The sequence below is a fragment of the Aspergillus ruber genome, assembly GCF_000600275.1.
Source record: "Aspergillus ruber CBS 135680 unplaced genomic scaffold scaffold00008, whole genome shotgun sequence".
NCBI lineage: Eukaryota > Fungi > Ascomycota > Eurotiomycetes > Eurotiales > Aspergillaceae > Aspergillus > Aspergillus ruber.
Genome location: NW_024467304.1, coordinates 613,645 through 627,393, shown reverse-complemented (window position 1 = coordinate 627,393; position 13,749 = coordinate 613,645). Strand labels below are relative to the sequence as shown.

Here is a 13,749-nt window from a genome sequence, read left to right as displayed (position 1 = left end):
TGGACGACTGTCGCCAATTAAAAGACGGATTATTTGAGTCTTCGACTGGGATTAATTTAGTTTCAGCAAGGATACCCCGGGGTATCGCCAAAAAATTAAAAAGTACACACCCAACGCTCGTTCTACACCCCTCTCCCTTGTCTTGGGGACGTCATAACGCAAAATGACCGTTGATACGAGTTACTTGACCACTCAGGTCAATAATATTGTCTCGCAGTTGCATGGTGTTTTTGACGACATTGGAGTTCCGGGCCATGAGCGGGACTCGCGCGAGGCAGAGGTTGGTTGTCGCGGTTTGTCGCGTGCGAAATATGGACACTGACATAATTATGTGCAGCTCTTCAATGCTCTGTCAGAAACGTTAAATAACCATCTCAAGCTTGTGGATGAGTAAGTTACTTATGACGCGCGAGACGTCTGAACGTGCTGCTAAGACTGCAACAGTGAGAAAGCGGAAATGGAAGAAGAGGCATACAGCCTGATAACTGCAATGCAGCAAATGGAACGATCACTAGCGGATGAAAGAGCCAATGGTCAGTTCCATTTGGATCGTGATGAGCTGCAAGTCACATATCCGCTAAACCGCTGTTTGGTGTCTTTGCGCGAGAAGCACAATGCTATCAGCAAGCTGCACGCAGAACGCTTCGAGCAGGTCAAGAGTGAGTGACCTTGATTATGTCGAGGTATGAATGCTAATAGCAACAGAGCTGGTCGAGGCCCTCGAATCATACGCGTCACATCTCGAATCGTCGTTTGTCTCCATCGAACTCCCTCCAACGGCACCCGGATCCTCTGTTCCTCCTAGTTTCGACCTTTCCCCGACTTATGTTACTGCATTGGATAATGAATTTACGAGAGTTTACGAAGAATACTACCGGCGGCTTGAATTTGTCCAAACTACCTGCGAGGAAATCATTAAGCTCTGGGCCGAGCTCGGAACTCCCCAGGTGCAAACTGATTCTAATATTCTCAAGTTCTACCGTGACTCCCCTGAACAGCTGGGTCTGCACGAATCCGATTTGTCTAGCCTGACTGAAAAACGTGAAAAGCTCTTGGATGAAAAGCGAAATCGTGAGCGCCGGTTGAACGAACTGTGCACTGCGGTGGATAGCCTCTGGGACCGTTTCGGCGTCGAGGAGGTTGACCGAAAAGCTTTCCTAAATGCAAACCGCGGCTGCGGTCTTAGAACAATTAACGAGTTTGAAGAAGAACTGGATCGTCTCAATGAACTCAAAGGTCAAAATCTTCACCTTTTCGTCGAAGATGCTCGTTGTCGACTGCAAGAACTTTGGGACAGTCTCTACTTCTCAGAAGAAGAGATGCTCGACTTTACGCCCGCTTTCTCCGATGTTTCCAGTGACGCCCTCTTGGAGGCCCACGAGGCTGAAATCTCGCGATTGGAGGCTTTGAAGGAACAGCGTGCTCCTATTTTGCAACTTATCGATAAGCATCGCAGTTTGCTACAAGAACGCGATGCATTGCAAGCTTCGAGTCAGGATGCCTCCCGCTTGATGGCTCGCGGAAACAAAGGGGAGAGACGTGATCCGGGCAAGTTGTTGCGTGAAGAGAAGATGCGCAAGAGGATCGCAAAGGAGCTGCCCAAGGTTGAAGCAGATTTGAGAAAAGAACTGGAGATGTTTGAGGATGAATACGGACGACCCTTCCTTGTTCATGGGGAGAGCTATCTCGACGAACTTACACCAGCCCCTGCGAAGCAACCACCACCGCGTTCCAAGACGCCTTCCGGCCCACCTCCCAGTGCTTCCAGGGCAAGCGCACGACCGCAACCGTCGTCTCGCCCGGCCAGCTCCATGGCGAGTCAGCCAATTTCTCGTCCTGGAAGCTCTATGAGAGGTCCTCCTCCACGGTCGGCTACGAAGACACCGACAGGCGGTCAAGCGAAATACAACACCATCGGAGCGGTGCGAGGTGCTGGCGCCAAGTCGCCCTCCAAGATCCCTGCTCGTGTGCCTCTAAGCAACATGCCCCAGGGCAACAACACACCTGACCGCCGTGTAGGCCCAGGTAACTATTCCTCGAGCACGTTGAATGGCAAATTCCCGTCGACTCGCATGCCTCCGCCAAGGATGAGGGCGCTTACTGCTGGAACTCGTGGTGAAGGAGGTAGTCTGTTTGAGCCTCCACGGTGCAACAGTGCTCTGTCCAACAGCTTTGTCCGGCCAGTCAGTCCTGACGACTACGACCCCAACCAGAATTCATTCATTAGCTCCTCGAGTCTCTCTCAGTCTCAAAGATCGACTGGCTTCTCTCAATCAACCCATTCAACTCACTCATCATTGTCCCTCAACTCTTCCATGCAAGGATATCCTCGACCTAATCCTTATCTGTCACACGCACCTCCTCCGCCGGCACCTAGACAAGTCTCGAACTCATCGACGGTAATAACTGGAAACTCCGGTGGCTCAGAAAACTGGGAGACCTTCGGTGATGATGACGAGTCGGAGTCTGAGCCGGATGCCAGCGAGGTTTACTATGCCAAGCTTCGTGCTGCCCATGGGAAGCGATTCGCTCCTGAAGAGCTGGCCAGTAAGAAGTCAAAGGGAATTCGAAGTGTTAGTCCAGATGAACCCGTTGCCGCTTATGATAGCCATATGCTTCGAGTGGATGATGAGTGGACGGATGATATGGAGCCTTATTGATCGCTCGTCTTTCTTCCAAGCTATAGAGCTTATGACCACGGAATTACCCGGCAATAATAACGACCCTCATGATTGACCTTGGCTGCTATTAATCGGTTTTGACATTCTCGCGCTATGCGAATGATTCAGGGTCAACTGCTCCAACCCGGACGATTGCAAGCAAGCGCTTCTTTTCTTTATATCTTCTTGGGCAAAAAAAAAAATTCTCATTGGCGATCATATGCTGTCCCTCAGCTAATTGTACAGAATCGCGCGCTCCATACAATACTGCGTGTGCGAACTACCTGTTTCTCAGCCGTTATATTGCAACAGCATGGGACTGACAGATAATAGAGGGACTTTCCTGGTTTCTTGTATTATTCTTATGTATGTTTGGGTTGGCCTTTTGACAGTTCAGTTTACTTTTTCCATCTTCTTTACGGTGCTCTTCTGGTTAATTGGTTTGAGTATTTGCCCTTGTATGAATGGGACGGCATGTTATGTTTCGTATTTGTTTAGATATCAGCGCAGCGTACTTTACTTTATCGAATTCTTCTTTGTTTGCTCTCATACACTGCATCAAATAGTCTCAATTAAGCCTTGGATTGTAGACATGTCAATGATCTATTTATTCTATTGTACAAACATACACCTATGGAGTAGTACACGAGCCTACCTCGGCGCAAGCGACCCCATCCACGCCTTATTCTGATCCTTCTCAGGACCATCATCTTTCTTAACCTTCTCTCCCTCGTCTGGCTCCGTAGTCAACATTTTCCCCTCATTCAATCTCCTGACGGATTCCTGACGACCCAAGATCGCCATCGTCTCCGGAATCCCCGGTCCAGGGGCACCGCCAGACAGCGCCCACCGGAGGTAATGATATAATTCCTTCTTGAAGCGCTTATCAGCTGCGAGTCTCGCCTTCTTGGAGTCTTCTGCTTCCTCCTTGCTTGATTCTGATTCTGCGAGGGATGGGGGAGCAGCATTACAACCATCATACGACGAGATATTAGCGCGGTGTGTATCAACTGTCCAATGAGCGTCTGGGACAAGTGATAACGCTGCAGCAGCGGTGTGCAGAGCGTTCATTGGGATTGGTTCTTTTCCGTTGGCGGATGTTGGGATGTAGGGTTGTCTGGTGAGAGTTGTTGTGAAGAAAGTTGCGTTGCGTTGTAGGAACTCAGAGGCCGTGGTGTAAGATTTTACGTCGGCATGTAGGATTGGCGTTATGTAGTCGGAGACGGTGCGGGATTGGAGAATTGGCTTCCTAATTGTTGTTAGTATGTATTTAGGTTGATTGGGGGTATTGGAGGCGTACAGTTGTTTGGTGGGTATATTTTCTTGAACGAGGTTGGAGAGGCGGGTTATCATGTCCTGGAAAGTAGGGCTGTTGGTTGCGGCGGCTCGTTGGGCGTGCGCTTTTTGGAGGAACCAGAGCTTTTCGAAAGCGACGGTGGTGTTGCCGCGGGTGATTTTTAAATTGAACTGATTAATTAGTATTGCCAGTTGGAACTGCAGGGATGAAGAGGACGTACGATTTGTTCCAATTCCTCAAGGTTGAAGACATCCGACTTCTGGGTATGAGACCAACCCAGGAGCGCAGCGAAGTTCACCAATGTCTCTGGGAAGAGACCCTGCTTGTCCTTGAACGATGACAGGTCGATATCAGCATTCCGCTTACTGAGTTTCTGTCCCTCCTTGTCGACGAGGAGGGGGACATGTCCGAAGCTCGGAGGCGTCCAGTTGAAGGCATTATACAAGGCGACGTGCATAGGCGTAGAGGGCATCCATTCCGTGCCACGGATCACATGGGTAATGTCCATAAGATGGTCATCCACCACATTCGCAAGATGGTACGTCGGGTGTCCGTCGGACTTGACCAAGATCGGATCATCCCACACACGCTCAATCATATCTAGTTTGCTTTTCGGGCGGTTCTGTCCTGTCTTGCCGTAGACTAAGTCGTTGAACATGGGGTAGTTGTTTGCCCGCAATCGAACCACATGTGTCTCGTCTTTGGATGCTCGCTCCTCAGATTCAGCTGCGGAGATGTTGGCGCATTGTCTATCGTACCCTACAGATAGACCGGCCGCGTTGCGGTGTCTGGCAAGAGAATCGAGGCGTTCTGAAGAGCAGAAGCAGCGGTAGGCATGGCCGTTGGAGACTAGGTCGTGGGCGTGGGTGCGATAGGTGGAGGTTCGTTCAGACTGAGCATGGCATAAATATATCAGCATTATTTCACAATAGCTATGGACCGAGAATCACCTGTTTGTATGGACCGTAAGGACCTCCAATCGTCGGACCTATCCTCCGCATTAGTATGCTTCATTTCTCTGCACCAGTACCAAGCCCACCTTCGTCCCAATTCAGCCCAGCCCACTGTAAATCATCATATAAACGCTGTTCCGCATCAGGGATCGTCCGTTTCTACAAACCATCCACACGTCAGTATCCCAACTCCTTCCGCAGCTCCGTGCTGCATACCTGATCTGTATCCTCAATCCGCAACAAAAACTGTCCTCCGGTCCGTTTCGCAAGGAGATAGTTGAACAATGCAGTCCTCAAAGAACCCAGATGAAGATATCCAGTAGGGGACGGCGCAAAACGAGTCCTGGCGGGCGTCTGGGGGAGGTTCTTGGATTTGCCGAGATTCGTGGCGGAGGAGTAGCTGGCTCTAGCTCTGACTCTACACCCAGTGCAGATCCATGAGTGGCGCGCGAGTAACCCGGGGGAAGGACGTCTCATGGGGATTTCAGAGAGATAGTATACAATAATATACAAGTTCAATTGAGGAGAGGAGGGAAGGTTGGCGTCCGATAGTAATGTGGAGGATCAGCAGAAAAAGGCGGAAAAACTAAAAATTAAAGAGAATAAAAATCTCGGGGCCCGACGAGAAACAATCACTCCCTGCACCAGTTTGCTTTTTAACTCTTTTTCTTTGCATTTTTCGCTTTTGTCTGTGATTTTCTGTTCTGGGAGGATTCAGTTTATTCCGTGGTTTTTGAGAGATATTCATACTTTGGTGGTTTGCTGAGCCTGGGCTTTCCCCGCGTTAACCAGTATGTGATTGCCCATTCGTGCGGGCCTACCTTTTCTGGCTTTACTGACCTCATACCTTCTAGTGGCCGAAGAATTTGACCTTTACGGTAAATCTCACATACTGAACGACAATTACAGTGACGTTAATCCGCTGCGCAGAGGTCCTAAGCATCACCCGCGACGCAAACAAGGAAGACATCCGGAAGGCTTATCGCAAGGTAAGAAGATTGATGACAAGGTCACACAAGACCATATCTGATTGAATTCAACAGTCCGCTCTCGCCAGTCACCCTGACAAAGTCCCCGAAGCCGAGCGTGAAGAAGCAGAAATCAAGTTCAAAGCTGTTCAAGAAGCCTACGACATCCTTTACGATGACGACAAGCGACACCTCTACGATACCCACGGCATGTCCGCGTTCAATGGATCCGGTGAACCTGGGATGGGAGCCGGTCCTGACTTGGACGATATCCTTGAGCAGATGTTCGGTATGGGGGGTATGGGCGGAATGGGTGGTATGCCCGGGATGGGAGGCATGGGAGGAATGCCAGGAGGACAGCGCCAAAAGCCGAGACGGACACCGAATGAGGAGCAGACGTATGAAGTGAACCTAGAGGACTTGTATAAGGGCAAGACGGTGCGATTTGCGAGCACGAAGAATGTCCTTTGCAGTTTATGTCATGGCAAGGGTGGGAAAGAGAGGGCGACAGCGAAGAAGTGCGGCACATGCGATGGACAGGGTATGCCCCATTATTTGGTGAACAAAAGAAGGTTGCTAATGCTGGATAGGTTTCAGAGAGGTTTTGCAGCAGATGGGGGGGTTCCTTACGCAGTCATCCGTGCCTTGTACCACTTGCAGTGGAGTGGGCAGCTACTTCAGCCCCAAGGACAAGTGCAAGAAGTGTAAGGGGAAGAAGACAACAGAGGAGAAGAAGATGCTGGAGATCTGGATCCCTCGTGGTGCTAGGTGAGTTAGCACTTGTAGAAGCAAAGGTTAGTCAGTACTGATCTCAAACAGAGCGGGAGACAAAATCATCTTGGAAGGCGAAGCCGACCAGAAGCCAGATCAAGAACCTGGTGACATCATCTTCCATATCGTCGAATCCGAACACCCGACCTTCCAACGTGCTGGCGCTGATCTGACCACCACTATCGACGTGACCTTGGCTGAGGCACTCACGGGCTTCTCTCGCGTGGTGGTCAAGCACCTCGATGGTCGCGGCATTGAGATCAGTCACCCCAAAACCCCGGGTAATGTTCTTTCGCCCGGTCAGGTCCTCAAGGTCCCTGGAGAGGGTATGCCGATCAAGCGCAGCGACTCCCGCGGAGATCTGTACCTGGTGGTGAATGTTCAGTTCCCAGACGACAAGTGGAGCCCCAGTCCGGCTGTGCTGGAGAAGCTCCGAGAAATGCTTCCCAAGCCGGGGCCGCGCATCGAGGCCAACCCGGTGGATGATGTCGACTATGACGCCAAGGGGAACATGGAACAATTCGGTAGCAACGATCCCCAAGGGGGTTCTGCTTGGGAAGATGACGAAGATGACGAGCCTACGACAGCGCAATGCGCAACGCAGTGATTGCATTGACATGGCATTTCGAAAAACTTTTCGCTCCTCTTTGGCATTACCGGCGTTTTTGTCCTTTCTTCTGTTTTCTGTTTCAGGGTTTTAATGACACTTATGCCAGTATATGCGTTATTGGATGAGAGAAAAAAAAAAGGGGGATTGTTTTATGTCTTCAGGATTAGAATTATATGGGAAGTCAGATAGAGAACAGTGGACACCAGTATATGTCTAGGTATCCTCCTAAATAAATACCCTGAATTGTCTTGTATAGAAGGGAAGTCATGTGATATCGCCTCCATGGTGACTTTAATACTACTACCTACTCTCCAACTAAATCTACTTGAACCATTCTCGATGGCACAACCAAGCATTCCGCAACATCCGACTGGATTCGATCCCCTCGAACTAGATATTCTCAACCGACGGGAGGCGTTTAGTTTTCCACCAAAAGATGTCTGCGATATATTAGTTAAGATCTTCTTCGAGTGGATAGCACCAATCCTACCTGTGGTTAACAAGCAAGACTTTATGCACAAATATCACAGTCCAGATGAACCAAGTCCACCTATTCTGTTACTTCAGGCAATGTTCATGGTCGCTGCCAGGTTCACGGCGAACCAGCAGAGCTCAGGTGCCCGGAGTGCCTCGCCCCACGTGTTCTACAAGAAAACGAAGGCGCTCTATAACGCGGGGTATGAGAAGGACTCGGTGACTATTCTACAGGCTGTCATATTGTTGGGGATGTACTGGGATGGTCCCGATGGTATGTTTTTCTTGTGAAATCTAGGGGATTGGTACTGACGAAACCAGACCTTACAGAGTGTGGTATTTTCTACTGGAGTCGGCTCGGGACTGCTCTGGCACAGGCATATGGAATCCATGACAGGCAAGTAGTCCCTCTCCCTATTTCATTCACAATTTCCAACCATAGTATAGGGAAAGTTATACGGACCTCAATCACTCAGAAAAAGGCCTGCGAAAACGGATATGGTGGACGCTATATACGCGTGACCGATCCGTGGCAGCCGCTTTTGGTCGGCCATTGCATATCGATATAAATGATTTCACGGTAGATCCACTGACTGAAAGTGACTTCATCGAGCGCAATGAGTTACTGCAGATCGAGTACCCATTCGACATAATCCACGCTCGATTTTTCATTCAATATGTCAAGCTCTGTCAGCTTATGGACCTGGGGCTATGTCTCAAGCTATCTTCGCGATCGATGCAAGACAATAGATGCGCTGAAGCTGCTCAGTGCGAACTAGGATTGAGTGAATGGCTTGCGTCTTGTCCTTTAGAGCTGCAGTGGAGGCAATCCAGGCATACTTTCTTGTCGGGTATATTATTCTCTACGTTCAAGTGAGTTTGAATCTATTCTCATCGGCCATTCAATGGCGACATGCTGAACATCGTCCAGCACGATTGTATGCCAGCTGCAGCTGCTGCAGGAACCGAACTCCTCCAATGAAGCTCAGAAATCATCATTCCATGCTGCATCAACTGTTATATCAATTCTGGAGACGCTATACTCTCATGAGCAACTTCAATATGCTCCTTCTTTCATGTCTGTTCTATATCTCCTTGTGCCATTGGTATTCATGTTGAACTAACAGTGGCTAGCATCTGCCACGCGGTCGTCTCCTTCGTAACATTGCAACATCAAATGGAAGCATCAGTGCCTTCCCTCTTACACGCAATCAGACTTAAACTCGATGCTAACCTTGAAATGCTAAAGGTGTTATCGCAGACATGGCCCATCGCTGGGATGATGCTAGAACTATTCCAGGCCACCGCCACTCCGGCACATTTTGACCGGCAGTTGAAAGCAGCAATAGACAACTGTCGCCATCACTTTTCGGGAAAGACAAATGGCACGAACAGCGGACCTCGATCGTTTCAAAGATCGAGACTTCGACAGGTCATTCTCCCGCAGAGCAGGGTTGTACTTCAGCTTCTAGCGAGGACCAGCCAGAATCAGATGACTGCGATCTCACGTCAGACTTTGGACGATGCATTTTCGGAGGCAGATGTTGAAAATGAGTCAGTTGGACTCCAGTCAGGGGACATTCACTGGAATGGGTCTCCATATGCATTTTCGTCATCGCTTGAAACAGACCCGTCTGCGGTTTTACAGAATCTCCAACAAATTATCCGTATAGGCAGATCAAATTTGCCTAGCAACCGTCACTGTCTTTGATCGTGTGCCCCTTCTTGTTTCTAATTGTATTCGTGAATGAAGAATAATACCTCAGGAATCGCCGACCCGAGCTCGGTGATTTGAGTATGTAAACCTCGGCATTCCGCGATACTCGGTCGGTTCATTTAAATGGTAAACGGCACTTTGTTGAAGCGTATACATAGCGTATACATGCATAGAGCATTCAGTATTAGATCTATAACTCCCAGGAGTAATATTATAGTTATTCTACCATGGAATGTAGGTCTTATCTTATCAATCTCTGACAATGCCTCGGCATATCAGTCCGTCCGCCGTATCCACACCTCAAGTAATAAACCCCCCACTCATCCTCAATTTCTCAAGCAAATCTCTTCGCCTTATTAGACAAAATGGATAAGAAAATTACGTGTTATCTTGATTGCACTTCGCCTTATAGCTATCATGCATTTAGCTACCTACAGAAGAATGCCGCTGCTTTAGCGGACTTAGGGGTGGAAGTTGAGTACGCTTCCCCCCAAGTTTTATAACGGGATGGTCATAGCTAATTATATAGGTTTACCCCCGTCTTCCTGGGAGGGATCAATGTTGGGAGTGGCAATAAACCCCCGTGGACTCTTCCTGCCAAAGCCGAATACGCCAAGTACGACGGCAAGCGAGCGCAGGAGTATTTCGGGAATCAGTTCGAGGTTCCCCCGTGGTTTCCAATTCTCTCTCTTCTGGTATGCAGCGATCCTTCAGCTGCCAGACCAAGTGACTGACACCAATCGACAGCCCCAACGAGCATTAACCTACGTCAAAAAATCAACACCCAAATCTGACTACGAAGCCGCCTACCTCGCCTGTCTCGAGACCATGTGGAAGCGCCAGCTCGACATCTCCAAGCCCGAGCATCTCGCCACAGCACTCCGCCGCGTCTTTCTTGAGGGAAAAGTCCAGGAAATTCTCACTGAAGCCTCTAACCCCAAAATTAAAGCAGAGTTAACAGCTGTGACGGAGAAAGTGGTAAAAGAGCAGGGTGCTTTCGGATGTCCGTGGTTCTGGGTAAAAAATGCACAGGGACAGGAGGAACCGTTCTTTGGGAGTGATCGATTCCATTATATGTGGAGGTATCTGGGGTTGCCTTTTGAGGACATCAAATTGAAAAGTCGGATCTAAACATGCCGGAGTACCTCTATAGGCTCGGCATGCTACTTTCCGGCCTAGGTCCGATTTTGCCGGGTGCGGGTAAACTCCGGCGTGGGGAATGTGGGGGAAATCGGGGCATTTCAGGCTGTTGTGGTTCCCGGGTTCCTATTTCCTGCTTGGTTTTTGTCGGGTTGTGATTGACTACATTCTCGTGTCTGCAGAGTAAATCCCTCAATTTGGTCATCTGTTTCGGTTCAACCATTGTACGTGGGATTGCGTCCGGAGACTGTCCGATTGCGAGGACGCCATATTTAATCTCAATTGCGCCCTCTTTTTATGATTGATTGAATGTTCAATTAAATGCCTCCTCTTTCCCTTTTCCTATACAAGTGCTGTCAAAATGACATGCGCAACTAAAACCTCCTGCGAAGGCTGCTCCTGCAGCAACATCAACACCCCCATCAACATCGAAGACTGCGAATCCGAACTCCTCGCTCTGCGCCAACGCACCCGCGACCTCGAAAAGACCCTATCCTCCGTCACAAAACAAGCCACCCAAACTCCAACAAAACGCTTACGCTCCGCGCAATGGTTCGACAACAATGACAACCCCGGCATGACGGCCCTCTATATCGAGCGCTACCTCAACTATGGCATGACCCGCGACGAACTCATGTCCTCCAACAAACCCGTGATTGGAATCGCGCAGTCCGGCTCCGACCTCAGCCCCTGTAACCGGTACCATTTGGAGCTGGCAAAACGGGTGAGGGAGGGAATTCGAAGTGCCGGCGGTATTGCGATGGAGTTCCCGACGCATCCGATTCAAGAGAGTTCGAGGAGGCCAACGGCGTGCTTAGATCGGAATTTGATGTATTTGGGGCTTGTGGAATTATTGTATGGGTATCCGTTGGATGGGGTTGTGTTGTTGACAGGGTGTGATAAGACGACGCCAGCGGCTTTGATGGCGGCGGGGACTGTGGTGAGTTTTTTCTTTCCTTGCGAATTTATGCAGGGGATACAAGAACGGTGTGCTAATTGGATAGAATATTCCGGCGATTTGTCTGAATGTTGGGCCTATGATGAATGGCTACGTGAAGAGTGAACTGGCCGGGTCCGGCATGGTACTGTGGAAGGGAAGGGAGATGTATGCTGCTGGAGAGATAAATAAGGAGGAGTTTATCGATTACGTTTCAAGAGGGTATGCTGCGTGTTCGGCTTGTTGAAGTGTATGCTAACTCAGACAGTGCACCGTCGGTGGGACACTGCAACACCATGGGTACAGCATCGACGATGAATGCGCTGGCCGAAGCACTGGGTATGGCTCTTCCCGAGTCAGCTGCAATCCCAGCGCCATATCGTGAAAGAGCGCAATGCGCGTATGAAACCGGTCTGCAAATCGTTGAGATGGTCCATGCAGACCGCAAACCCAGCGATATCATGACCCGCGAGGCCTTCGAAAACACCATCGTGGTCAACACAGCCATTGGCGGCAGTACCAATGCACCAATTCATATCAACGCGATCGCAAAACATATCGGGGTCGACATATCGCTAGATGACTGGGATCGACTTGGTTTCCACATCCCACTTCTACTCAACATGCAGCCTGCGGGCGAGCTGCTGGGTGAGGAATACTATCGCGCAGGAGGCCTCCCCGCTATCATGGCTGAATTATTAGACGCAGGCAAGCTGCACGCCGACGCGCTGACCTGCAATGGTCGTACAGTCATTGATAACGTCGGCGGTCGGCACAGCTGGGACCGGCGCATGATCCGCGCTTACCAGGATCCTCTGGTCGTTGATGCAGGCTTCGTGCATCTGCAGGGTAACCTATTCGACTCAGCAATCATGAAAACTTGCGTTATCTCGCAAGAATTTCGCGAAAAGTTCCTCGAGAACCCGAACGATCCGAATGCCTTTGAGGGTACTGTAGTCGTCTTCGACGGCCCTGAGGATTACCACCACCGCCTCGAAGACCCCTCCACCCCGATCAACGAATACAGCGTCCTGATCATGCGTGGTGCAGGGCCACTGGGTTATCCCGGCGCCGCTGAAGTGGTCAACATGCACCCACCGGGCCGTCTATTGCGACAGGGTGTACACTCACTGCCATGTATCGGCGATGGACGACAATCGGGAACCTCGGGGTCACCGTCGATTCTCAACGCCAGTCCCGAGGCTGCTGCGGGAGGGAATCTGGCACTACTGCGTGACGGCGACCGGCTGCGTGTCGATCTAAATAAGCGCCGCGTGGACATCTTGTCGGTGTCGGAAGATGAATTGCGACAGCGGCGGGAAGAACTGTCGATACGAGGAGGATACAATAACCCGAAGAGTCAGACACCGTGGCAAGAGATGTTCCGGAAAGAGACGGCGCAACTGAATGAGGGAATGGTGTTGCGTGAGGCTGTCAAGTATCAGCGATTGGCGCAGGGAGGAGAGCCTCGCCATAATCACTAGGGCAATAGAGATAGCCGTAGAGATGACCACGGGATTGCGCGATTGACCCTGATTGATAACAAATATTCCTTGCATATCCGGAAGTACTTATATTTAATAATAATAGCACAATTGTGACGCTGTAACTGCACCAACCGGATAGGGCAGAATCCTGAAACAGCCTAGACTCGCCCGTGACTTCATCTGGTCTGTTCTCGTCAGACCGCCTCAAAATTTTTTTTTTCTCACTTTCACGCACTTCGTTCATTCCCCTCTCCTTTTTCTTCTTTCTTCTTTCTTCCCGCATATTTCTTTTTCGCTGTCATGTCTGTCTATCTCCGTCCATTCAGCTCCCTCGTGGCTCCCATGCGCGTTCTCTGAGGCCTCTTACTCAACCACCGCCGGACTCTTGCATTGCGCTTTGCTACCTTGCAGGCCATCTTGTCGGATTCCCGTGTGACTGGGTGCAATCTAGGCTCATTCTCGGCTTTGATAGCGCAAATTTCTCGCGATCTATCGATTTCCTCCTTATTCTCCGGCCCTTGGCGCACACCGCATTGTCTTGGTTGTGTGGTTGTTGTCTGGATTGCGGCAGGCAGACACGGTTACTCTTTGGCATTCCTTTTACCACCTACGGATTTATATTTGAATTCTTCTTTCTCACCATGGATGCCTTTTTATAACACACGCATCTCGGTTTTTTTTTTTTTTTTTCTCGCCTGCGCGTTTGTGTTTTGTTTTTTGCGCCAAAAGTTATCT

The 13,749-nt window shown here is 49.9% G+C and overlaps 6 protein-coding genes across 6 annotated transcripts; 5 read left to right on the top strand and 1 right to left on the bottom strand.

Moving 5' to 3' along the window:
- Positions 1 to 163: 163 nt before the first annotated feature.
- On the top strand, positions 164 to 2,660 carry EURHEDRAFT_376501 (putative microtubule associated protein (Ase1); the record flags this gene model as incomplete). The annotated part of the gene is made up of 4 exons (XM_040778860.1): positions 164 to 280; positions 338 to 390; positions 445 to 659; positions 706 to 2,660. The coding sequence occupies 4 exons, from the start codon at positions 164 to 166 to the stop codon at positions 2,658 to 2,660; spliced, it is 2,340 nt and encodes a 779-aa protein (XP_040640261.1).
- A 156-nt stretch (positions 2,661 to 2,816) lies between these two features.
- Positions 2,817 to 5,387, bottom strand: EURHEDRAFT_553958 (glutamate--tRNA ligase MSE1; the record flags this gene model as incomplete). Its single annotated transcript, XM_040787577.1, has 6 exons — positions 2,817 to 3,909; positions 3,961 to 4,127; positions 4,178 to 4,849; positions 4,908 to 4,945; positions 4,997 to 5,069; positions 5,127 to 5,387. The coding sequence occupies 6 exons, from the start codon at positions 5,385 to 5,387 to the stop codon at positions 3,312 to 3,314; spliced, it is 1,809 nt and encodes a 602-aa protein (XP_040640260.1). The 3' UTR covers positions 2,817 to 3,311.
- Positions 5,388 to 5,529: 142 nt separating this feature from the next.
- EURHEDRAFT_411076 (putative DnaJ domain protein (Mas5)) lies at positions 5,530 to 7,471 on the top strand. Its single transcript, XM_040781516.1, has 6 exons — positions 5,530 to 5,701; positions 5,765 to 5,788; positions 5,841 to 5,899; positions 5,954 to 6,419; positions 6,469 to 6,646; positions 6,698 to 7,471. Coding segments are annotated over exons 1-6 (1,287 nt in total). The 5' UTR covers positions 5,530 to 5,700; the 3' UTR covers positions 7,257 to 7,471.
- A 123-nt stretch (positions 7,472 to 7,594) lies between these two features.
- EURHEDRAFT_411075 (transcription factor domain-containing protein) lies at positions 7,595 to 9,585 on the top strand. Its single transcript, XM_040781515.1, has 5 exons — positions 7,595 to 8,007; positions 8,055 to 8,130; positions 8,181 to 8,606; positions 8,665 to 8,811; positions 8,868 to 9,585. The coding sequence occupies exons 1-5, from the start codon at positions 7,599 to 7,601 to the stop codon at positions 9,442 to 9,444; spliced, it is 1,635 nt and encodes a 544-aa protein (XP_040640258.1). The 5' UTR covers positions 7,595 to 7,598; the 3' UTR covers positions 9,445 to 9,585.
- Positions 9,586 to 9,815: 230 nt separating this feature from the next.
- EURHEDRAFT_452755 (putative DSBA family oxidoreductase) lies at positions 9,816 to 10,581 on the top strand (the record flags this gene model as incomplete). Its single annotated transcript, XM_040784064.1, has 3 exons — positions 9,816 to 9,928; positions 9,980 to 10,145; positions 10,198 to 10,581. The coding sequence occupies 3 exons, from the start codon at positions 9,816 to 9,818 to the stop codon at positions 10,579 to 10,581; spliced, it is 663 nt and encodes a 220-aa protein (XP_040640257.1).
- Positions 10,582 to 10,766: 185 nt separating this feature from the next.
- EURHEDRAFT_355742 (IlvD/Edd family dehydratase) lies at positions 10,767 to 13,434 on the top strand. The gene is made up of 3 exons (XM_040778461.1): positions 10,767 to 11,530; positions 11,595 to 11,749; positions 11,796 to 13,434. Exons 1-3 carry the CDS (start codon positions 10,952 to 10,954, stop codon positions 13,009 to 13,011), a joined length of 1,950 nt encoding a protein of 649 aa, XP_040640256.1. The 5' UTR covers positions 10,767 to 10,951; the 3' UTR covers positions 13,012 to 13,434.
- The last annotated feature ends 315 nt before the right edge of the window (positions 13,435 to 13,749 follow it).